Source organism: Xyrauchen texanus, chromosome 16 (assembly GCF_025860055.1).
Source record: "Xyrauchen texanus isolate HMW12.3.18 chromosome 16, RBS_HiC_50CHRs, whole genome shotgun sequence".
Classification (NCBI taxonomy): Eukaryota; Metazoa; Chordata; class Actinopteri; order Cypriniformes; family Catostomidae; genus Xyrauchen; species Xyrauchen texanus.
Genome location: NC_068291.1, coordinates 41,247,346 through 41,269,967, shown reverse-complemented (window position 1 = coordinate 41,269,967; position 22,622 = coordinate 41,247,346). Strand labels below are relative to the sequence as shown.

Below are 22,622 nucleotides of genomic sequence, written 5' to 3'. Positions count from 1 at the left end.
CATATTCTCATTACTGTAATGAAAAAAATATATACACAGTATGTTTTCTTTATATTTTGCTGTTATTATTTAATATTGATTTAAATTAAAAAAAATGCATGACTGTATTTTTTCTATTACAATAATAAGAATCTAATGAGAATAATTAATAAGAATAACAGGCATTTTTAAAAATGACAGAAATGACAATTTGGTGATTTAATTGTAATGAAAATAAGTCACAATGCAAAAAAAAATTGCGATAGTCCTAAAAATGCTATATTGTCTTTGTGTATATTCAATTCTCTTTTGATATTGGCACTGGCCATTGAAAAAATATATCAGCCAACCACTAATATTTAATTGATGAAGAACTGGATTTTAATGCAGTGAACTTTTCCAGTAATTGCAGTACAATATTACATATTTACAATTCATTTTGCCCTGATTGTAAAATACTGTGAGTAATTCAATTAAAAAAAAAAAAGAAAAAAGACAAACTCCAGAGTAAACACAGTAATCATCAACCTGTGACACTACATGCAAACACTACTGTAGAAAAGTGATTGTTAAAGTGATTATAGTGTGTGAGGCAACACAAATCAAAAGAGAAGGGTGAGAAAAGACAGACGATGGTCGCGCTGTGCTTTGATTCGGTTTGTAAGTAAAAACTGAAAATATCAGGACACAGACTAGAGAGCTGAGTCTGAGATTTCTGCTGTTGCCTACCAGCGCTGGACTTCAGCGTTTGCTCTGTAAGTTTAAGATACGCTTCAGGACTCTCTGGAATCACTACATCTGCAAAGACACATATACATACATCCACATATTCAGCTGTAAACCTATAATAACGTTGCTGGCTATGGCTTCAGGGTCAAACATTTTTTCTAGCATGATTTGTACAGGTTTAACCTTCAAGTGATGTACAGGTGTCCTCCTTGGTTTGGCTTGTACTGATTCTTTACATAATTCCATGTAACTAAAGAGTACTGACTAACCTGAGAGAGCTGATGCAGTTCCTTGCAGGTATCCATCTTCTCCTGGTTCAGAAGACAGGGCTCTGCTGGCACTCTCCAGACCTCGGCTCAGGTCGTAGTCATGGTCCCACTCCAGAGGGATAGAGTCCACGCTGGCTGGGGTGTCTCGGCCCGAGCGCTCAGTCCGTAGAGGAGCGGCGAGCGATGCAGACCGACTGGAGGAGGGAAGAGGGGACAGCAGACCGTCACCCAGGCGCTCGCTCCATGGAAAATTGGACACGTCAGCGGTTTCATCCAGATCAAACTCACGGTCCGAGTACGAGACATCATTTTCATCATCTGGGAGCTGGAAAAGAGAGTATTCTGTATTTTAGTTCATTCGTAAAGAGACATGTCCACAACAGTCCAGAAGAACTAACCAGTAAAAAATACCTAAATGTTCACTTGAATTGTTCTAACATGCCACTAGGTACCAGTAAACAACTGATAAATGCAGCAGAACTCTACAGTTAGGATGTGCTAACAAAACTTGAAATTGAGGGTTGTCTAAATGACTGTTGACTAATCGCTCTTGGGAGGCCTGAATAATTAGACTGGTAAAGACTCATGTTCACCAGATACAAATCCCACATGCTGTGAGTTTCTTGGTGTTAATTGGATGTTAAGTGCTGCCATTTGATAAAGATGGTTAATTAACAAATAGACAAAATAAAAAAAAATCATTTTACAAAATTATATATTTTTTTATACAACTGCTCACAGCCGCTGATCTGAAGTCTGACAGTATGAATTTCTTATAAAAGTGTGGCTTTGATGGCTGTAGTGTTGGTGCTCAGGGAAGGTTTAATTGTGCTGCAAATGTATGGAGTGGTGGTGGCGTAGTGGCTAAAGCAGAAGGTCGCTGGTTCAAACCCCACAGCCACCACCATTGTGTCCTTGAGCAAGGCACTTAACTCCAGGTTGTTTCGGGGGGATTGTCCCTGTAATAAGGGCTCTGTAAGTCGCTTTGTATAAAAGCGTCTGCCAAATGCATAAATGTAAATGTAAAATGTAAATGTGTTAGTGGCATTGATTTGTTTAGAACTAGTGAGATCTAGTTCAGATTTTTGGTTCCTAACTAATATTTGTAACAGTCTATCGGCATACAAAATGTCTCTAAATTGATCCCCTTTAAAAGCACCAAAAACTAAAAAAACTAAAAAAAAAAAAACTACGAATAAAATCTAGATAATCTAGTTTACCAAAAACCGTCACAAAAAATTATATACATATAAAAACTAATAAAAAATCGAGATTAACTAGTTTAGTTAAAATCATCCCTAAAATAACAAAGCCATTAAAACAAAAACAAACAAAAAAACTAGATAAAAAAATTTACTAAAAAACATCACTGAAATTAATAAAGCTATAAAAAAATCCAGATAAACTAGTTTACAAAAAGCATCATTAAAAATAATAAAATTATTCAAACGAATAAAAAAGCAAGATAAAGTAGTTTACTAAAAAAACCATCATGACAAAAATAAAGAATAACTAAAAAAAATAATCCCAGATAAATTAGTCTACTCTAAACTATCACTAAAAAAGCTATAAAACAAATCTAGATCAACTAGTTTACTGAAATCCAAAAACAAATATAGGTTTTTTTTTTTTTTAAATAAAAACCTATAAACCTAAAACTAAGAAAACAATCTAGAAGACTAGTTCACAAAAAGTCACTAAAAATAATGCACCTAAAAAACAAAAAAAAAGCAGAGAAGGAATGTGATGTCTTTAATTGTACCGGTAATCGGATGAGCTTCTTGTAGTATCGTTCCACCCGTCCGAACACTTCCTGACAGTACCGCTGTAGTTCTTCCAGCTCTTCCTCAATCACAGCTGCATCTATCGGCTCACTCTTCTCTACCAGAGCTTCACCCTGCTGGAAGATGTGGTCAATCTTTGCGGTGTTCAGAGTGATTTCCTGCTGAAATGCCTGCGTGGAGCACAGCAATGTCATTAGAGAATGACACATGAGACATGTAGAACACTTTTAGGTCAGTGAAGGATCAGAGACGCACCCTCAGCTGTTTGATCTTGGCCTGAACGTCACATTCAGAGAAATGCTCGATGTTTGTTAGCTGCAGGTCCATCTCAGTCAACCACACCAGAATACAGTCCCGAGCTGTCTCAAACTCCTCACGCTGACTTATAAAGTGCTGCAGAGGAAATATCAATTATTCCACTAACCAGTGTTGGGTGTAATCCAATTACAAAGTAATTAATTACTGTAATCTAATTACTTTAAAAAAAGGTATTGTAAAGTACATTTAATTACATTTTAAGTACATTATAGGGTTATGCTTTTTTCTAATATATTATTTTATGTAGAATACATGAATTATGTAATGAGTCATTGTGAAGGAAATATAGACATTATTTTGAATTTGTTGAGTGGAAAAGTGTTTTAGAAAGAAACTTAAAAGTAATTTGATGACTTTTTCAATTAACTAATTAATAAAGCAATCTTATTTAAATGTTCAATTCTTGTTGTGGATTAATATTTTTAAGTAACTTAGCAAAACACTGCAACTAACTAATAACTGAATCAAAATAAAAGCTAAAACTGAAAGATTAATTTGCATGATTAAAAAACATTTAATTCAGCTTATATTTATTCAATGTATTAATTATATAAAAATGTACAAAACACTCCATCATTATTATATACATGTTTTAATAAAACAATAAAATATTATATTGTACAAATTATTATATTAATAACAAATAATGTACAGATTTTGCTCTTATGGAAAGAAATTGGTACTTTTATTCACCGAAGTGGCATTTAACGGATCACAATTTATAGTCAGGACATTAATAACATGAAAAATTACTATTACAATTAAACTACTTCAAAGAGTTCTCATCAAAAAATCCTCCACATGCAGCAATGACAGCTTTGCAGATCCTTGACATTCTAGCTGTCAGTTTGTCCAGATACTCCGGTGACCTTTCACCCCACACTTCCTGTAGCACTTATCATAGATGTGTCTGTCTTGTCGAGCACTTCTCACACACCTCACAGTCTAGCTGATCCCACAAAAGCTCAATGGGGTTTAGATCCATAACACTCTTTTCCAATTATCTGTTGTCCAATGTCTGTGTTTCTTTGCCCACTCGGACCCTTTTCTTTTTGTTTTTCTGTTTCAAAAGTGGCTTTTTCTTTGCAGTTCTTCCCATAAGGCTGCACCCCTGAGTCTTCTCTTTACAGTTGTACATGAAACTGGCTTTTAGCAGGTAGAATTCAATGAAGCTGTCAGCGGAGGACATGTGAGGTGTCTATTTCTCAAACTAGAGACTCTGATGTACTTATCCTCTTGTTTAGTTGTACATCTGGTCTTCCACATCTCTTTCTGTCCTTGTTAGAGACAGTTGTCCTCTGTCTTTGAAGACTGTAGTTAAACTTTTGTATGAAATCTTCAGTTTTTTGGCAATTTCAAGCATTGTATCACCTTCATTCCTCAAAACAATGATTGACCGACGAGTTTTTAGAGAAAGTTTCTTTTTTTCCATTTCTGACCTAATATTGACCTTAAGACTTGCCAGTCTATTGCATACTGTGGCAACTCAAAAGCAAACACAATCACAATGTTAAGCTTCGTTTAATGAGCCAAATACCTTTCAACTGTGTTTGATATAATGGCAAGAGATTTTCTAGTGCCAAATTAGCAGTTGGAGTGATGCTGCTATCTAGATTTGATAAAAAAAATAAAAAAATCAAATCGTGATGTTGCTGTTTTTTTACATCAGTAATGTCCCGACTATACTTTGTGATCAGTTGAATGCCACTTTGGTGAATAAAAGCACCAATTTCCTTCTGAAACAGCAAAATCTGTACATTATTCCAAACTTTTGGCTGCCAGTGAAAAACAATATTTAGAAAAGTTTAGCAGTAATCTAGCTTCCATGACCCTTGTTTTAGCTTCCATTCCAGCATGATTTATACATTTTTATTTATAAATATTTATTCATATTATATTTAGTAGATTATATTAACATTTTTATTATTTAAAAGATTAAAATCTCTTTTTTAAAACTTTCAATTTGGTGATTTCTTCATTTTGAGCTAAACAAAATAATATTCTTGTTTCTAGGAATTAGCGTTGGATGCTGTATTGTTGTGCATTTGATAACTTTTCATTTTTATTTTGATGTATAGTTAACAGTCAAAGTCCAAAGTCAAAGAAGTACAGCATAAACAAAAGTGAACTTCTTGTTGTATAATACTTTACACAGATAAATGCTCTGTACCTTGAGTCTGCGGAGAACTGATGCCACTCGTCTCTGTAGATTATCCCAGCGCTGGTTGGCGTTGTGTGCCATCTCTCGCAGACTACAGGCCGCGTCAGTGCGATTCTCACGTGCCAACCGTTGATACTGTTTATTGATCAACTCCAGCTGTGTCAAACTTTCATGCACCTGACGCTGGAAAGTCTATAAATGCACAGTACACTGTGTTAATAACATAAATAGGAACATTCTCTAACAGAAATCCATAAAAGAAGCATTCTTAGTATATGTAAAAATTAACATCCAAGATCAATAAATGCTGTGAAAGTATTGTACATTTTTTACTCTTGCTCATGTTAACTATTACGTTAACTTCTGGTAATGAATGCAACACTATTGTAAAGTGTTACCAAAATCCAATACATATCCTCTCAATAATATCACACACAGGGGGTCTGTGTGGCTCAGCGAGTATTGACGATGACTATCACCCCTGGAGTCACGAGTTCGAATCCAGGGTGTGCTGAGTGACTCCAGCCAGCTCTCCAAAGCAACCAAATATGCCCAGTTGCTAAAGTCACATAGGGTAACGATTAGTGGTTCTCGCTCTCAATGGGGTGCGGGGTAGGTTGTGCATGGATTGCGGAGAGTAGCATGAGCCTCCACATGCTGTGAGTCTCTGCGGTGTCATACACAGTGAGCCATGTGATAAGATGTGCGGACTGGTAGTCTCAGAAGCGGAGGCAACTAAGACTTGTCCTCCGCCACCCGGATTGAGGCAAGTAACCGTGCCACCACGAGGACCTAGTAAGTAGTGGGAATTGCGCATACCAAATTGGGAGAAAAGGGGATAAAATAAAATACAAATTATAAAAAAAATAATATCACACACATCTCACCTCAAATTTCTTGAGTTCCTCTTTGGCGACAGTATAAAGGACACCAGATGAGTTTGGCAGTGCGGCGGTCTTCTCCGACACCATTAGCCAATCCTCAAAGTGTGAGAAATCATCGAGAAACTTCTGCCAAAGCCGCCACGTCTCCTCAATCCTGTTATTTTTGCAAAATTTTAAAAAACAGCCAGTTTGAAAATTTCCTGAAGGCATTTTAAAAACTATTAGAATATAAACTTTTAAAAGAAACTAGATTGCCATTTAACAAAAGCTTTCTTCCAAATCATCTTATTACAGTTCACTTGTTACAAGTTTAGCCCCCCTTAAAAGTCCAGACTGTTAACCATTATACCACCAACCCCAATTGGAGCTAAAGAATTGTGAACACAAATGGCATTCAGCCATACTACTCATTCTACTTTTTGCAGTATGCACAAAAAGTATATATACAAGCATCATACTTGAGTCTCCTCTCCATGGACATGGCACAGATGGTCCTCCAGCGGCGGTCCAGATTTCGTGTGGCCTGCTGGATGGAGTCGCACTCAGCGTCTGTCGCACAGGCGTCGCAGTCATGCAGGAGAACTTCACACAGGTTCAGCACGGACGCCACACCTGTGCTGTGCTTCTCGATGTCTCTCTGCAGCTCCTGAACACAAAGCAAAACTCATCATTTAACTAAATAGACTTGATGTGAATTTTTATGTGTTAAAATTATTTCTCAATATTTATCTGTAGTTGTATTATATTAAATACAAAGTGATAAATGTTAAATAATAATTTAACTTATAATATAATAATAAAACTTATAATTAAGAAAGTTTAGCAACAGCTGCTAGGGTGGAAATTGATATGTATAGCTAACAATCAAAGATGGAATTTTGAGCTATTTTTGAATGCCTGTGTAAGTGTGTGTGTGTGTGTGTGTGTGTGTGTGTGTGTGTGTGTGTGTGTGTTGTGTACCTGCTGCAGGTCCAGCTTTCTCTGGATCTCCTGGAAGTCGCAGGTGTCATAGACGATGGGGCGAGACAGTTCGGTCTCGATGTGTGCGAGCCAAGAGCGCAGACTGCTCATGTTTTTATCCAGCTGCTGCACGGCCACCAGTGTCTCTCGAAGCTTCTTCACCCTGATTTTAGTAGTTAATAAATAGTGATTCATCAGTAGTCATTTAGCAGTACTTAACTTGAATATTTCTTTAAGCATCAATAATCAAGAGCACAATGGTGACCGCTCACGTATCATCCTCTGCAGAGTTTGAACCTACAATCTTATAATTACCAGCCTAGATGTTTAACCATTATGCTACACCACCACAGAATACCAGAACCCTTACTTCAGAGACACTATCCCAACTGCACCCATTGACCAGAGCATTTCTTAACTGAGCCTTGAAGCATACTAAACCCACAGCTACCTGGCTCCTATGAGGTCAAGCAGGTGCTGCCAGCGTTCATTGATCTTGTCCAGTTTGTGTTCTATGTCAGAAGCTTTGCTCTCGTGACTGGCCAGAGCTAAACGCTTCCCCAAATCGTGAAGCTCATGTTTATTCTCCTGCACCATTGTCACCTCCTCCTGATAGTCCTGATAGCAGCCAGACAGAGAGAGAAAGGGCTTTGGTTAAACAGGAACCTAGACTGTTATTTACCATGAGCAAGATTAAAGGGATAAAACACCAAAAATTGTAAATCTCTCATCATTTATTCACCCTCATTCCATCATAGATGTGTATGACTTTATTTCTTCTGCAGAACACAAATGAAGATATCTAGAAGAATATCTCAGCTCTGTAGTTCCATACAACACAAGTGAATGGGTCCAAAACTTTGAAGCTCCAAAAAGCACATAAAGGCAGCAAAAAGTAATCAGTACGACTACAGTGGATTAAAATCCATGTCTACTGAATGAATCCAATCGGTTTTGGGTGAGAACAGACCAAAATATAACTTGTTTTTCACTATTAATCAGCAGTCTCCTTCGTGATCATGGTTTCAAGCTCAATTACACTTCCTAGTGCTTGACGGATTCGCAGATGGTGCTAGGAAGGTAATTAAGCTTGAAATCATGATTGTGCGTAAAGACCGCAATGGCAAGATGTTTCTCACCCAAAACCGATTGGATCACTTCAGAAGACATGGATTAAACCACTGGAGTCGTACTGATTACTTTTTGCTGCCTTTATGTGCTTTTTGGAGCTTCAAAGTTTTGATCGCCATTCACTCATGTTGTTTGGACCTATAGAGCTGAGATATTCTTCTTAAAATCTTAGTTTGTGCTCCTCAGAAGAAAGAAAGCCAGACATGTCAGGGATGCATGAGGGTGAATAAATTATAAGAGAATTTTCATTTTTTTGGGATAAATATTGCTTTAAGCTAAATCCTGAATATAACAAGGTTCCCATTTCTATTGACCAGTGAAATACATGACTTCTCCATTAATGTGTGAGCAATTTCTAGCCAATTAAATATTTTAGAGCTGAGTAAAACTAAAAAAAATTACACTCACAATAAAAAATGTCCATGACTTTATTCAAGATGGGAAACAGTTTCCCAGTTTTCCATGATTGTAGAACCCCTAACAAAAATGACCATGCCAACCATAGTTTCTACCAAACTACCACAGTTTCACAGGTTACTACAATAAAACTATGATAATTAGCCATGAAAAACAGAAATTAGGATTGATGTAAATATTTTATGATTTCACAGCAATAACAATAACTGTAGTAAATGTATATAATTTAATCAAAAACAATAATTATCAAAACAAAAACATGGAGTGTAATATAAAGTCTTAACCAGCAGATGCATTTTGCAGTGCTAAAATCTAAGAAATACAAAATCTACAGTAGATGAAGGTTATTGGCAAAGGATCTGATTTGTTACCTTTCGTAGTTTCTCAATCATCTCTTCAATACTGATGTCTCCATTCTGAGATACTTTGCTTTCCATATGAGTCAACCATTCACAGAGCTCTTTATATTTGTCGTTGAAGATCGCCCATTCATTCAGCTTCTCACTCACCTGCTGCCTGCGCAGACACAACTGCACAAACACACACAAAGACATTGGCATTTAGAGTTTTACAATGTCATTTTGCATAAGAACAACCGCTTAAACTATATCTGAATTACATTTCTAAATATAGAGTGAAAAAATAGGTGCACATACATTTCAATAGCAGAATGTAGAGTTAGCAAATGGCATTTTTCATACTTACAAGTCTATCTTTTGACATACATGCTGTGAGAGAGGAGTTCTCTGATGGCCTGTACCTGCTGTTTAATTTATCTACAGCAAATGAACGCTCACATCCTGTGGCATCTCAGCGCACACACCGGATGCCACAGTCTACTAACCCCTTCCTTTGCATCCAAGTTTCAGTTTTAGCTAAATACATCATGCTATGCAAAACTGTCTACTTGAAAACACCAAAAAGTAATATATTCAACAAAACAGTGTTCATGTTTAAAAGCAGCAATTTAATCAAATTTACACTCAGTTTCCCTATATTTAATTCCCCAAAAATGTATTGCTATATTTAAAAATCCATTGAGCTACTTAGACCACTTTTCTGGCCATTATTTGAAAGCTCAAACACACATATGATGCTCAGAAATGCTGGTTTGGTTTCAAAACACAGCCAATGCCTGCACCAAAAATCCAGGTATATTTGGTAAAACAGCGTCACCTACTGGCAACACGAACTCAACAGATGTCTCCCGAATAAGGACATTTTGGTCTTGTCATATGGGATTTGTGATACAGAACTCTACTAGCTAAATGTCAGTTCTTGTGTCCCATACATGACAGGTGTTTTTCTCTGTACCTGGTGACAGATCTCCTCCCATTGGCGGTGTAGAAGTTCAATGCGCTCTTGTAACACACACAGATCTTCAGGACTGATGTAGCTGGACAGAGATTCTCTCAACACCGTCAGGTGAGTCAGATCCTCCTTCCAGCCATCAAACATGCTCTCCAGATCCTGCATGGAACAGACATTTAGAAGCTTTCTTTTTTTCATAATCCACGATAATGCCAGCAAATGCAATATATATAAGATACATTTAATACACGTCTTATTTTGCCTGATTGATACGTGAACACATGCTGATTTAACTACAGCTTTTCACACTCCATTCAAATCCAGAAAGACAAAACTACACCACATCACTGAATATAAATGCATTGGAAATCCCAGAGAAATGGTTAGTCTGAAACAACAGACAACACACTGAAATGCATTCAAAAGATTTATAGTTTTTCATTTTTAATTTCTGTTCAGTTTCAGGGAAAGCAAACAGTATAATGCATCTATTAATAAACAAATACCTTGCAGCGCATTTGTTCAGACTGCAGCTCCTCGTGACGATCTGGAAGGGGCTGGGAAAGTTGTCGTTTAAACGCTCTCAGTTTCTCCAGAGATCCCCCAATGCCTTTCTCACATCTCTCCCAATCCTGAACACACAGTTTGAATCCATTAATGTATGCTCTGTTTACATACAACATATTCTGGCAATGAACGATGGCAATTTCATGCAAAGTTCTAGTTATTTAGTTGACCTGTAAAGCATTTGTATATCTGGACTGTAAGAGAGGGAGAATTGTATGGCAATAAATATATAAATCGAGTGCTATGTTGAAACCTATATATGCCATGTTATATTTGACATAATATTTTCTTCAAACGGGCCTTTAAAAGAATATTCTGTGTTCAAAAGTTAAGCTCAATCCACATTATTTGTAGCATAATATTGATTACCACAAAAATTTTCTTTAAAAAAGCAAAAGTCTGAGGGTCTGTGTAGCTCAGTGAGTATTGACGCTGACTAACAACACTTCAGTTTGAATCCAGGGCGTGTTGAGGGTCTCCTAAGCAACCAAATTGGCCCGGTTGCTAGGGAGGGTAGAGTCACATGGGGTAACCTGTTCGTGGTAGCTATAATGTGGTTCTCACTCGGCGGGGCACGTGGTGAGTTGTGCGTGGATGCCGCAGAGAATAGCGTGAAGCCTCCACACACGCTATGTCTCCGCGGTAATGCGCTCAACAAGCCACGTGATAAGATGCACGGATTGATGGTCTCAGACGCGGAGGCAACTGAGATTCCTCCTCCGGCACCCGGATTGTGGCGGGTCTCTATGCCACCACGAGGACTTAGTGCGCATTTGGAATTGGGCATTCTAACTTGGGGAGAAAAAAAGTGAGGCAGTTACATTGGAAATCAATGGGGCCAATCCATAAACATGAAAATACTCCCAGTTTCAAAAGTATAATTTGTAAACATGATTTTGATGAGATAAAATAACTTACTAACCTTTTCTGTGTAAAGTTATAGTAAATCTTACAACCTCATTGCCATGAGGTAATGTCACTAAACCCTAAAACGACTGTAAAAAATTATGCACAACTTTACAGCTCAAATAATACATGTTGAGTTTTAACAGAAGAATTAATGTAAGTGCTTTTATAAAATTATCAGCTTCACATTTCTGCCTTTAAACACTCTTAAAATTGGCCCCATTCACTTCTATTGTAAGTGCCTCACTGTAACCTCGATTTTTGCTTTTTTTAAAGAAAAGGAGGGATGAGTCTAAATAATTTTTTGTGTTAATCAACATTATGCCACAAATGCTGTCGATTGAGCTTAACTTGTATTGAACCCAGAATATTTCTTTAAAAAAAAATATATATATTTAAATGGAAGAATCTTTTGTGATCATAATTAGGGTGACAGTATTTAAACTACATACTTCAGCTAAAAACAACCCCATTGATATAAATTAATCTAAATTTCTAACCGCTAAAATGATTCGACCTTCCCAACTCTACGCATGTAATACAGAATACACATGATATCAGCAGGTGGCGCTGTGGAATACAGGACTGTACCCTGAGCAGCACGGCCAGCTCTTTCTTCTGCTCCTCAAGTCGAATATTAGCGTGTCTCCAGCGCTCCTGTATGTTCAGCAGCTCCTCCTGTAGCGCTGATTCAGCTCGTGAGTCTGCAGACAGAAGCAGCTGTCTCCCGGCCTCCACTGTCAGGATGTAACTGCCCTGCTGCCTCTGCAGCACCTTCTCTCGCAGCTGCAGGAACAACAGAGAGTCAGCAGGAGGCGCTAATTACAATCATGAAATATTACCACTAGGCAAAAAATTATTGTCGTCATTAAACCCATCATTTACTCACCCTCATGCCATCCCAGATGTGTAGGACTTTCTTTCTTCAGCTGAACACAAATGAAGATTTTTGAAGAATATTTCAGCTCTGTAGGTCCATACAATGCAAGTGAATGGTGGCCACTTGCATAGTATGGACCTACAGAGCTGAGATATTCTACTAAAAATCTTCATTTGTGTTATGCAGAAGAAAGAATGATGAATGTTAACAATTTGGTAGCTCAGCGGTTAAGGCTCCGAGTTACTGACCAGAAGGTCGGGGGTTCAATATGCCACTGATGTGCCCTTGACCCTACTTGCTCCTGTATCATTGCTGACCCTGTGCTCTGACCCCAGCTTAGCTTTCAAAGAACAGTACAGACAGAAATTTTGCATGCTGCAAAACTAGTAAGAGTAGTATGTTATGACATCATTTTAAATATATGTGTCATTTAAATAAGCATAAACGATTGCCCCCAAGTAACATACATACATGCTTTTGCTACATTTTTGTTTATAGCCTCATGAAACAAACGGCATGACGTTATTTGCAGCAGATGACTAAAACTAGCTCCAAAATAACGTTACAAGGTGCAGCGATGCTAAAATAACCCTCACAGAATGGCATGAGTTTGGCTCTCACTCACACATACACGTTGTGTGTGTGTGCACGCGCACAGTCTATGAGGCTGCCCGAGCCCCTGCCTGAAGAAAAGATGCAGCAGGCAGTCAGAAATTCTAAGCCACAAGTAAATAAACTAACATAATATCTGCAAAAATATCGGCGGTAATTCCATCATCCATTTTCTCAGTTATCAGCCAATAATATATTGGCAGCTAATATATCGTGCATCCCTACTCATTACCTGAACAGCATCCAGCATGGCCCGTGCCTGCTGCAGGGGTACAGGTGCGCCTGCCTGCCGGGTCTCGGCCTGATGGGACACTTCCACCAACCACTTCCGGAGCTTCTCCTCCATCTCCCTGTAGCGCTGCCACTGACGGAGGAGACTGTCGATGATTCCCCTCCGCTGCTGAGCGCGTCTCACCACCCCCTGCCACTGGTTACTGAGAAGAGCCAACTTCAGCTTAAACTCATCTCTGGAATTAGAGAAGAGAATAATGTTTATGGAACAGCACAAGTTTTAAGGCAAGTGTTGGCCATTTCTTCACTTTGAGAGAAAAACTTCTAAATCTGTGCAATAATCATGGTTATGCGTTTTAAATTATGCTAATCACATTCTTCCCGATGGCCATATCACTCACCTGTCGTCCACCTGTCCTTGCTCCAGCATGCGCTGTCCATCACTGATGATAGAGTGAAGAATCTGCTGTCTGCTGAACATCTCTGCCTGAAACAACTACAACAGAGCAGAGCAGACACTTAACTTTAAACTCACAAACTCACACAGCCACACTTTTGACTATCTGGTCCATTTTGCAGCCTATTCTGGCCAGGAACCGCCCACTTAGACAGGAAGCGGATGTGACATGCAAAGTGGCCAATAGAGGTGTGAATCTTTGGGCTTTGGGTTGAAAGCAAATTGATTCGATTCACGATTCATAGGCTAACATTCACACCGCAGTGACTGTGGCTCAAATCAGATTTTTTTTAAGGTTGCTCACACATTTTAAATGTAGTCCACATCAGACACGAATCTGAACAGCCGACGCCCATTAACTGACCCGCATGCGTAAAACACTCCATGAACATGCGCATAACAAACCCAGACATGTTCCTTATTTTAATATGTATAGTAACTTAAATTAATAAAATTGTTTTAGTTTTTTAACCCGAATAGGACACGTAATGACTATCTAATAAAATATCAGCAAGTGATGGAAGACCGGATGGATGAAGTAATTTTATATAAAGTCATTTGCAGTCATATGGTGGAATTTAATTAGCATTGAAGCTCAAGAATGTAAAATCATGAGCGAGACATCATTAAATCGAAGGACAGCAGGAAAAGCGGCATTATATTTCTGTAAGTTTAGTGCTGTTATCTGTAATTATTTCAGATTTCCATTGACTTGCATTCAAGTTTTGATACAGTTTGAGAAATATAGAAACTGTTACGAGCCATGTTAATTCTGCATCTTTTCATGCACATTTTTTACTATGTGAAATTCAAACAAACCACTGAACCTTACTGTTGAAGCCTATCATTTTCTTAGCCATAGGTTTTCAATTCAATTGAAAACTCAGAAATTCAGAACGATTCGATTTGAATCGATACAATTCGATACGATTAACTATTTGTTTGTTTTTTTGGCATTTATAGGATTCTTTAAATACTTCCCCTAATGTGTCTTAGCCAAGAAAAATAAAGACAAACACATTAAATACAGTATATGTTCATACAGGCTACTTGGAAAACAACAAAAAGTGCAATGTGCTGATAAAATATTTTACAGCCAAGCATAACCAGGAAAGTATTCCATATTCCATAAATCGCACTATAGAAATTCCATAATTTTTTAAGATTGTATTAATTTGCATGATTTGTCCTGGCCTGGAAAACACAGTTTTGCATGACCGTGGGAACCCTGAATCGGTAAACTAATCCAAATATTACAACATTAAAGTAACATCATCTGACTACATTCATTTTCCTCAATGCATCATATGCAAATAAAGAAAAGAGCAACATCAACTAGATGACTTCAACTTAAGTACTTTGTGCAGGCCAAGTCCCCAACAAAACAATAATAGCAGTTAAATAGCACCATTTTATCTCATAGAGAATAATGGCTAATTTTCCCTGCAACAAAAGCATTTTAGTTCAGTAGTGGCCACGCAACGGCTGTACAATGTTTTGAGCGCATTTGACTCAAGACAAGAGCACTGAGAGGGTGCATGCTCGCATGTAACTAATTTAATATTTATCCATTTCAAAATATTGTGTACTGTTTAGCCTAATTGCAATCCATTAAATTTTTAGTAATCGATGCTTTTTCAGAATACGCATGCGATTAATTAAAGCTTAACCAGTTAATTTTTCTTAATCGCAATTTATACATTTACCGTTAATACAGCAGCATAAACCAGCATAAACACTTGTTGGAAGAGTGGAATCTTTGTAATGTGTCATTACACTGACGCACACTTCACAACACACACACAACAGCGCTACCATGTCAGGGATAAAATGATGGAGAAAGGATGTCTTAACGCTAATGTACAAAACAAGACCAGATGATACTTGTGATAGAAATCAAGTATTTTTCAGTCTATTTAAGGCGCATTTTAATTACCACAGAAGCACGTCAAGTCTTAACTATCACCAAAACTCAGAATAAGACATTTTTGTCTGCAAGCGCTTTTCATGTGGAGTTCAAAGTGCCGCTTGACTCTGGTGTTGACACATGAGAAATAATGAACATGGCTAATACTAGGAAAGTATTCCATGATGAAGGAGAGTGGATAGCAACTGTCTACTGGCAGATTAATATTGTGGAGGAAGAGAGTTTAAGAGATATAATGCCCATTGCAATGAAAATGCAACCTATGAGGAGACTAGTTCTTTCAATAAGTCAACCTCCCCCTTAGTCTTTGGGAAACGTTTAATGTTACTTGAATTGATGCATTGATCTTTAGATATTGTGCATTTCTATCTCTACATATTGTTTTGTTTTCTTTCCTTAGATGGAAATAAATGCATTTTGACTGGAAAATAAGTATATTTAGTCAAATTTCAACACTTTTCAAACACTTAAGTACGAAAAATTATGCGATTAATCGCTATTAAAAGTTGTATGGATTGACAGCGCTAATTTTTAGTAATCGATGCACCGAGAAAACTAGTGGATCGTTACACCCCTAATAAACAACCACGGTTTGTGACATTTAGGGGTGGTTAATTCTAAGCAAAGTGGATATAGAAGTGTATATATACATGTGCTCAATGATACGCTTCTCAAACTAAATTAATCAAATCTTTTGACTCTTCCATTTTCCAACAAACTCAAATCCTACCTCATAAGTGTTCACTTTAGAAGCCCCATCTACATCACTTTATTTCTCGACAGACTGATTAAATCTATTATCTGATTGGAGTTTGCAATAGATTTTGAGAGGGACAGTTTGTGTGTAATATGCACTGGATGGTCTTTGAACTTTCCATGGGCATGCTGTCTGAAGCTGAGACTATTTACTCACTAATCATATATTGGTTGCTGGACTAATTTCTCAACTCTTGATTGATACCTGTTTCACTCTTGTACGGTACGTCTCAGTACACACAGCTCACCTCATGAGCTCTCTGCTGCTCCATCAAACTCTGAAAGTTTCCGGATATCTCAACGGTCAGTTTCTCCTCCGTCTGCTCCAGGAACTCCATCCACGTCTCACACTTCTCCAGAAATGTCTGCTGCTGGAGTAGAAGGGCCTGGAGTTTACTGAGGAGAGAATTTTCACATTGTTAGGAAGGCAAACTGATACAAAGAACGTCTAATTTCAGATTAAAACAAAGACTGCAAAGAACCAACCAGTGTTGAGAGTAAACCGGATAATTACAATGAAGTATTCAGTGATCGTGTATTCTCTCTTCATTCAGCGTACCTGAATCTCTCTGTGGTTTGAGCTGAGGTGTTGGACCAGCATCTGTTGAGGTTCTGCATACGTTTGATCTCAGAGTCATTAAGAGGAAGTCTGTAACCCAGCTCATTCAGTCTCTCCAGATCAGGAGCCATACTGCTAAACTTCAGCATCTGTTTCTGCAAAAATAAAGAGAAACTAAATTGAAATGCCTTAAATTGGTCTCAAAATATTTGAATCTTTATGAAGATCACAGCAAATGACTTAACATATTTAATATAAAATATGTTATCTTTGTAATTATTTTAATTATTATATACAAAATGATCATATATATATATATATAAAGCAATTGTTTATAGGAATAACAGATATGGTACTTTTAGCTTTAAAATAGTTTATCTGGCAATTTTATGGCAATCTAGCAGGTTTCATGTGTAAAAGTGGCCCGTATACCTTGAGTTCCTCCATACGGTCTTGGATTAGTGACTGGTCAGAGGAACTGTTTGGATCTTGGCTTCTGAGGACCTCCTCAGCTTCCACAATCCAGCGGAACCGAGAGTCCAACTGCTCGTTAAAGGTCTCATAGTCCCGAACGCCAGCCTGGGTGAAGAAAAAACCTCAGTACCTGACACTAAAATGATCTTAAATGGTGCAGAAATGACAGATCATCTTTCCTCACCTGCAGCGCCACCTGCTGTCTGCTCAGGCTCTGCTTGACAGTGCTGAGGCGTTGGGTGAGTGACAGGTGGTCAGATTGGATGGAGGCCACAGCTGATGTGTCAACCTGCTGTTTGAGCTGCTCTCCCAACTCCAGTAAGACCTGTAGAGATGCTTGGACTGGACCCTGAGACCGCAACAACTCCTGATAAAACAAAGGACAAGAATTAATAATTATAAACTATACATTAATATGTTAACACAAACAAACATATTCACACACATGCATTTAAGCAAACAGACTAAATCAGTTTCACTCACAGCACAGTCTTGGATCCATGTGGACACCTCTTCCTCTGTAATGTCTTTGTGACTAGCTGTCTTCAGAAGCTGGTTTGCTCTCTCCTCTGAGCTCTGTACGCTGGACTCACTTTGTCCATAAAGATCTTTATAACCCTGCCAGAGTTGAAGGAGAGCCTTACTGCTCTTTAGACGCTCCACAATCTCCTCCTGCAGACTGTTCCACCTAAAGACCATAAAAAAGACATAATTACAGCTTTAAAGGAATAGTTCACCCAAAAATTTCATTTATTCACCCTCATGCCATCCCAGATGTGTATAACGTTCTTTCTTCCGCAGAACACAAATGAAGATTTTTAGAAGAATATCTCAGCTCTGTAGGTCCATACAATGCAAGTGAATGGTGGGCAAAACTTTGAAGCTCCAAAAAGCACAAAAAAGCAGCATAAAAGCAATCCAAAAGACTCCAGTTGTTAAATCCATGTCTTCTTAAGCGATCCAGACCAGTCTCTAGGCAAGATCATGACATAAAGCTTAATTACACTTCCTAGTACTTGATGCACACGCAGAGCGCTAGATGGTTCTAGGAATTGTAATCAAGCTTCAAATCATGATCGCCAAGGAGACTGCTGTCTCTTCAGAAGACATGGATTACATCACTTGAGTGTTATTGATTACATTTATGTGCTTTTGTGGAGGCTTAAAGTTTTGGTTTACCAATCACTTGCATTGTATGGACCTGCAGAGCTGATATATACTTTTAAAAATCTTCATTTGTGTTCTGCAGAAGACAGAAAGTCAGACACATCTGGGATAACATGAGGGTGAGTAAATGATGAGAGAATTTTCACTTTTCCTTTAAGTATCTTCTCACCAATAACCAGAACAACTATACAGTATACTATAGTACATTTTCCCTTAAAAAATGTATTCTGGTGGTAATATGGTACAGTTATGGTAATAGCATGGTACTTTGATACATAACAATGTACTGAATGAATAGCATATTCAAATAACATGGTTTATACAAATTACTCTTTGGTCATTGTAAGAATACAATGGGACTGCCATGGAACATGTCCAAAAACATGGTATTACCATGGTGCATTTTGGTACTTTTTCTTCATTAGTTTTACAAATGGAGAAGGTTCGTGTCATAAACTTTCTTTTGTCTGTTCAACGCAAAAGGAGATGTTTTGCAAAGGAGATGAATAGTGAACTGAATAGTGACTAAAGCTAAGATTCTGCCTAACATCTTTTCTTGTGTTCCATGGAAGAAAGAAAGTCATATGGGTTTGGAACAACATGAGGGAGAATAAACGATGACTGAATTTTCATTTTGGGTGAACTATTCCTTTAAGCAGTGTCACACTCACCTGGCGTTGATATCTTTGAGTGTGTTATTGAGTGAGTCAGACACAGAAGGTTGGCATTCCTCCAGGAGCTGATGTGTAACGGCACCAAACTTCCTCAAACTGCTCTCCTGCTTTTCAAGCTCCTCTTGCAGTTTCTACAGATTGTCAGAAGACAAACACAGACCATTTACTGGATTTCTACAGCAGCTGCATCATTTCCAGCATGATTGATCAACAGGCACAGAAGTTTTTCCTGTTTTTACCTGTAGACTCTCCACCTGTAATCGTGCTGCCTCCAGAGATCCCGTGAGCAGACGATAGCGGGACACAGAGTATCGTCCCTCTGTTAGGTGGCTGTTGATCTCTTCAGACGCTTGTTTATACTGACTCCATTTGTCCTGCACTGACTTCAGACTGATCTTCAGCTGCCCGATCTAATGACAACACAAACATGTACACATTTTACACACTCAGAGGTAAACACATAAACCATATAGTGTGGGTCATTAACAAATAAGGTTGTATAAGATGATAAAAAGGAAACATCTTTTTTTTAACTAGTCAAAAACAAACATGTCAAGTCTGTGGAAATGTAATTTTTGTGTCCATGTTGGTTTCACAAATTTTTGAAAAACATTTATAGCATAAAAATGGGTTGGGGGGGGGGGGGCACATGGTTATGATGTCACAACCATGAGCTCATTAAGATATGACCGCCCACATTTAAATATTAAAGCCTATTCAGTATTCAGTAGCTTGGCCTTATGAATGACAGTGTGAACACCATCCGTACCCGTTTAATTCTAAGGGTCAGAGAGAGGGTGGAAAATGGGCAAGTAAAACAACAATTTGACCTACTTGATGCAACGAACCTTGAATAACATTATAAGTGGACTTCAGGGAAGAGAAAATGCTTTAAAAGTGTATAATATAGCCTCATTATATGGTCAAATTAAACAAGTAAATACCAGGTGGTCCAGGTTGGCCCATGTGTTATTGAGGGCTCGGAGAGTTTCCATGACAACAGCACAGGCCTCGTCTGTCTTGTTTTGAACGAGAGCACAGGCTTGTTCCTCCACTCTCTCCAACTCCCTCTCCTTCTCCTTTATCATCTCCTCCATGTCCTGACGTTTTATATGAGATAAAGATAGGAAGACAGAATATATGTATTATAAAGGTAGAGGCCACCTCATGGAGGTCATATTAAATAAGTATTGGAGAGGACCATCAGACCTGGCAGTCTTTGAGGGCATTCTGCACTGAAGATAAGTTCTCAATCCTGTGTTTCCTCTTGAGCCTGTCCTCCTGAGCACTCAGCCATGCCTGAAGACTCTGAACTTTACCCTCATATTCCACCCAAGACGTCAGCAAGCCCTCCAGATATTGCACCTGAATCATCAAAAATGTAAGCGGTTGGAAGGGAAATAAATTAATCAAAGTGTGTAGAAAATGTATGATGGATTTCAAAACAAGAACTTTAAAATGTAAGACTAACAATGAGTAAGGGGCCGTTCCGACTGAACTGTTAAACTCTGCTAAAAAATCTAAAAGCAGTGAAATGAACAGAGCAGAGCGCAGGTGAGGCAAGCAGAGTTGGGTGTATTCTGATTACTGTAATCGGTAATCTAATTAATTTGAGTCAAAAAGTAATGTAACTAATTACATTTGAAATGAACATTACAGTAACTGACTTTAAATAAAGTTAATTACTAAGTATATTACTTGGGTTGCACACATATCTGAACGATTATTATTTATGTAGAAAACATTTAAAACATGAATTATGTTCATATGTGCGTCTATGTGCATTTCTATGAGAGCTGAAGGGCGTGCACCCCTTGTGTGGAAAACAAAAAGTCATTTTAAAGTAGGGCTGGCTTTTGATACAGATTTCACGATTCGATTCTGATTCACTAGCTTTCGATTCAATTCCGGCTTGATTTGATTTTGATTCATATGGGTATATTTCGTGTTACAATTTCCATTTGCCTACATATGAAAATAAATTCTCTCTTAGCTAATGCTCTTAATTATAAAGGGACCTTCGAAAATCTTAAATTAACAAATTATAATTTATCCCTATAATTCATCATACTGGAAAATCAACATTTTGAAAAATGAAAAATTATAAAATTCAGTCTATTTCATAATTTTTTTGCATTGAAATTGCATATATTATATTGCATATATAATTTTTGTTACATGTTTATTGTTTACTAGCAAAATGTTCACTAATTACAAGTATTTATATTGATATGTAGAACATGTGCTACAACGTTACTGTCTCTTTAAGAATACCGGCAACAGCAAATGAGCGCATATTAACAAGAGAGGATGTGAATGCTTTCTTTAGCGCCTCCATGTGTGATTAGAATTATATTTTGCTTTATTTTTGTTGTATTTACTCAACAACTGACTGTAAAGAACAAAAGAGTATTAAAAGAGACATTATTCAGTGACAAATGGATTGTGTGAATATAGTCTTTAGATACACAGAATGAGTTAAAACAAACTTTTACTCTTAACACACAGCAAAATAATCTCAGTGCAATAAACAAATAGTAGATGGTCTGCACTTATATAGCACTTTTTTTAACCTTAGTGGTTTTCAAAGCGCTTTACACAGTGACTTATTCACCCATTCACACACACACACTCATACACCAATGAGGACAGAGCTGCCATGCAAGGTGCTAGCTTGCCATTGGGAGCAACTTGGGGTTCAGTGTCTGAACCCTAATTTGTAGTGGATTACTTTATGGAGTAACACTCAAAATTGGCCTCGAGATGCGTTTTACCCTATATTTATTTTTAGCTTGACACCGCATCTAAAAAACACGCCGCTCGTGCAGAGCGCAATAGTCAAAGATGGATGCAAAAACGTTTTCAGTGTGAACCACCCCCTGAGTCTCACCCTCTCTATGACGTGTGTCTGCAGTATCTGCCAGCGGCAGTTCATGGCCCCTAGTTTCTCTGCGAAATCCGTCTTGTCATTGCGCTTGCTCTCCACATCATGGCCACTGATCTGCAGCACTGACTGATTCACAAAGTCCACGGTGAGCTGCTTACAGTTCACGTCCACTCTGAAGCCCTGCACGGGAAGAAGAGGAAGTCATGCAAAAGAGAGAAAAACTGTCAGCACAATTAGTCACATGAAGCCAGACTTTTACCAATAAGATTACATTTTCACCTTGTACCGCTGCAGGTACTCTTGGATGACCTTTGACCCAACAGCACCTTTGAGATTTTCTTCATCCTCCTCTATGACTCTCTCCATCAGTGAAATCCAGTTCACAAGCTCAGCGATAGCATGACGAGATGCCAGCTTATCCATCTGAGACTAAAGCACAATAAAACAATGCATAAAAAATATATATTCCTTTAAAAACAATGTGCATCACATTTAACTCCAAAATATAATGTATTTCAGAGGGAAATAAAGTAGGAGACACAATAAGACTGGGGACAATTATTAAGAAAGTAAATAGTGTCA

The 22,622-nt window shown here is 37.9% G+C and overlaps 1 protein-coding gene across 1 annotated transcript in view; it reads right to left on the bottom strand.

The window, feature by feature from the left end:
* LOC127657239 (nesprin-1-like) overlaps positions 1–22,622 on the bottom strand; it is a 173,120-nt gene that overhangs the window by 15,579 nt on the left and 134,919 nt on the right. The window contains 26 exon segments of the mRNA XM_052145940.1: positions 709–777; positions 978–1,302; positions 2,740–2,931; positions 3,017–3,154; positions 5,250–5,432; positions 6,128–6,278; positions 6,583–6,770; positions 7,085–7,247; positions 7,536–7,702; positions 9,004–9,162; positions 9,947–10,102; positions 10,450–10,575; positions 12,008–12,202; positions 13,141–13,375; positions 13,541–13,635; positions 16,528–16,675; positions 16,839–16,993; positions 17,271–17,417; positions 17,497–17,679; positions 17,796–18,000; positions 19,151–19,284; positions 19,393–19,563; positions 20,098–20,253; positions 20,363–20,518; positions 22,044–22,220; positions 22,320–22,469. Of these exon segments, the coding sequence (XP_052001900.1) occupies positions 709–777; positions 978–1,302; positions 2,740–2,931; positions 3,017–3,154; positions 5,250–5,432; positions 6,128–6,278; positions 6,583–6,770; positions 7,085–7,247; positions 7,536–7,702; positions 9,004–9,162; positions 9,947–10,102; positions 10,450–10,575; positions 12,008–12,202; positions 13,141–13,375; positions 13,541–13,635; positions 16,528–16,675; positions 16,839–16,993; positions 17,271–17,417; positions 17,497–17,679; positions 17,796–18,000; positions 19,151–19,284; positions 19,393–19,563; positions 20,098–20,253; positions 20,363–20,518; positions 22,044–22,220; positions 22,320–22,469 (4,324 nt within the window).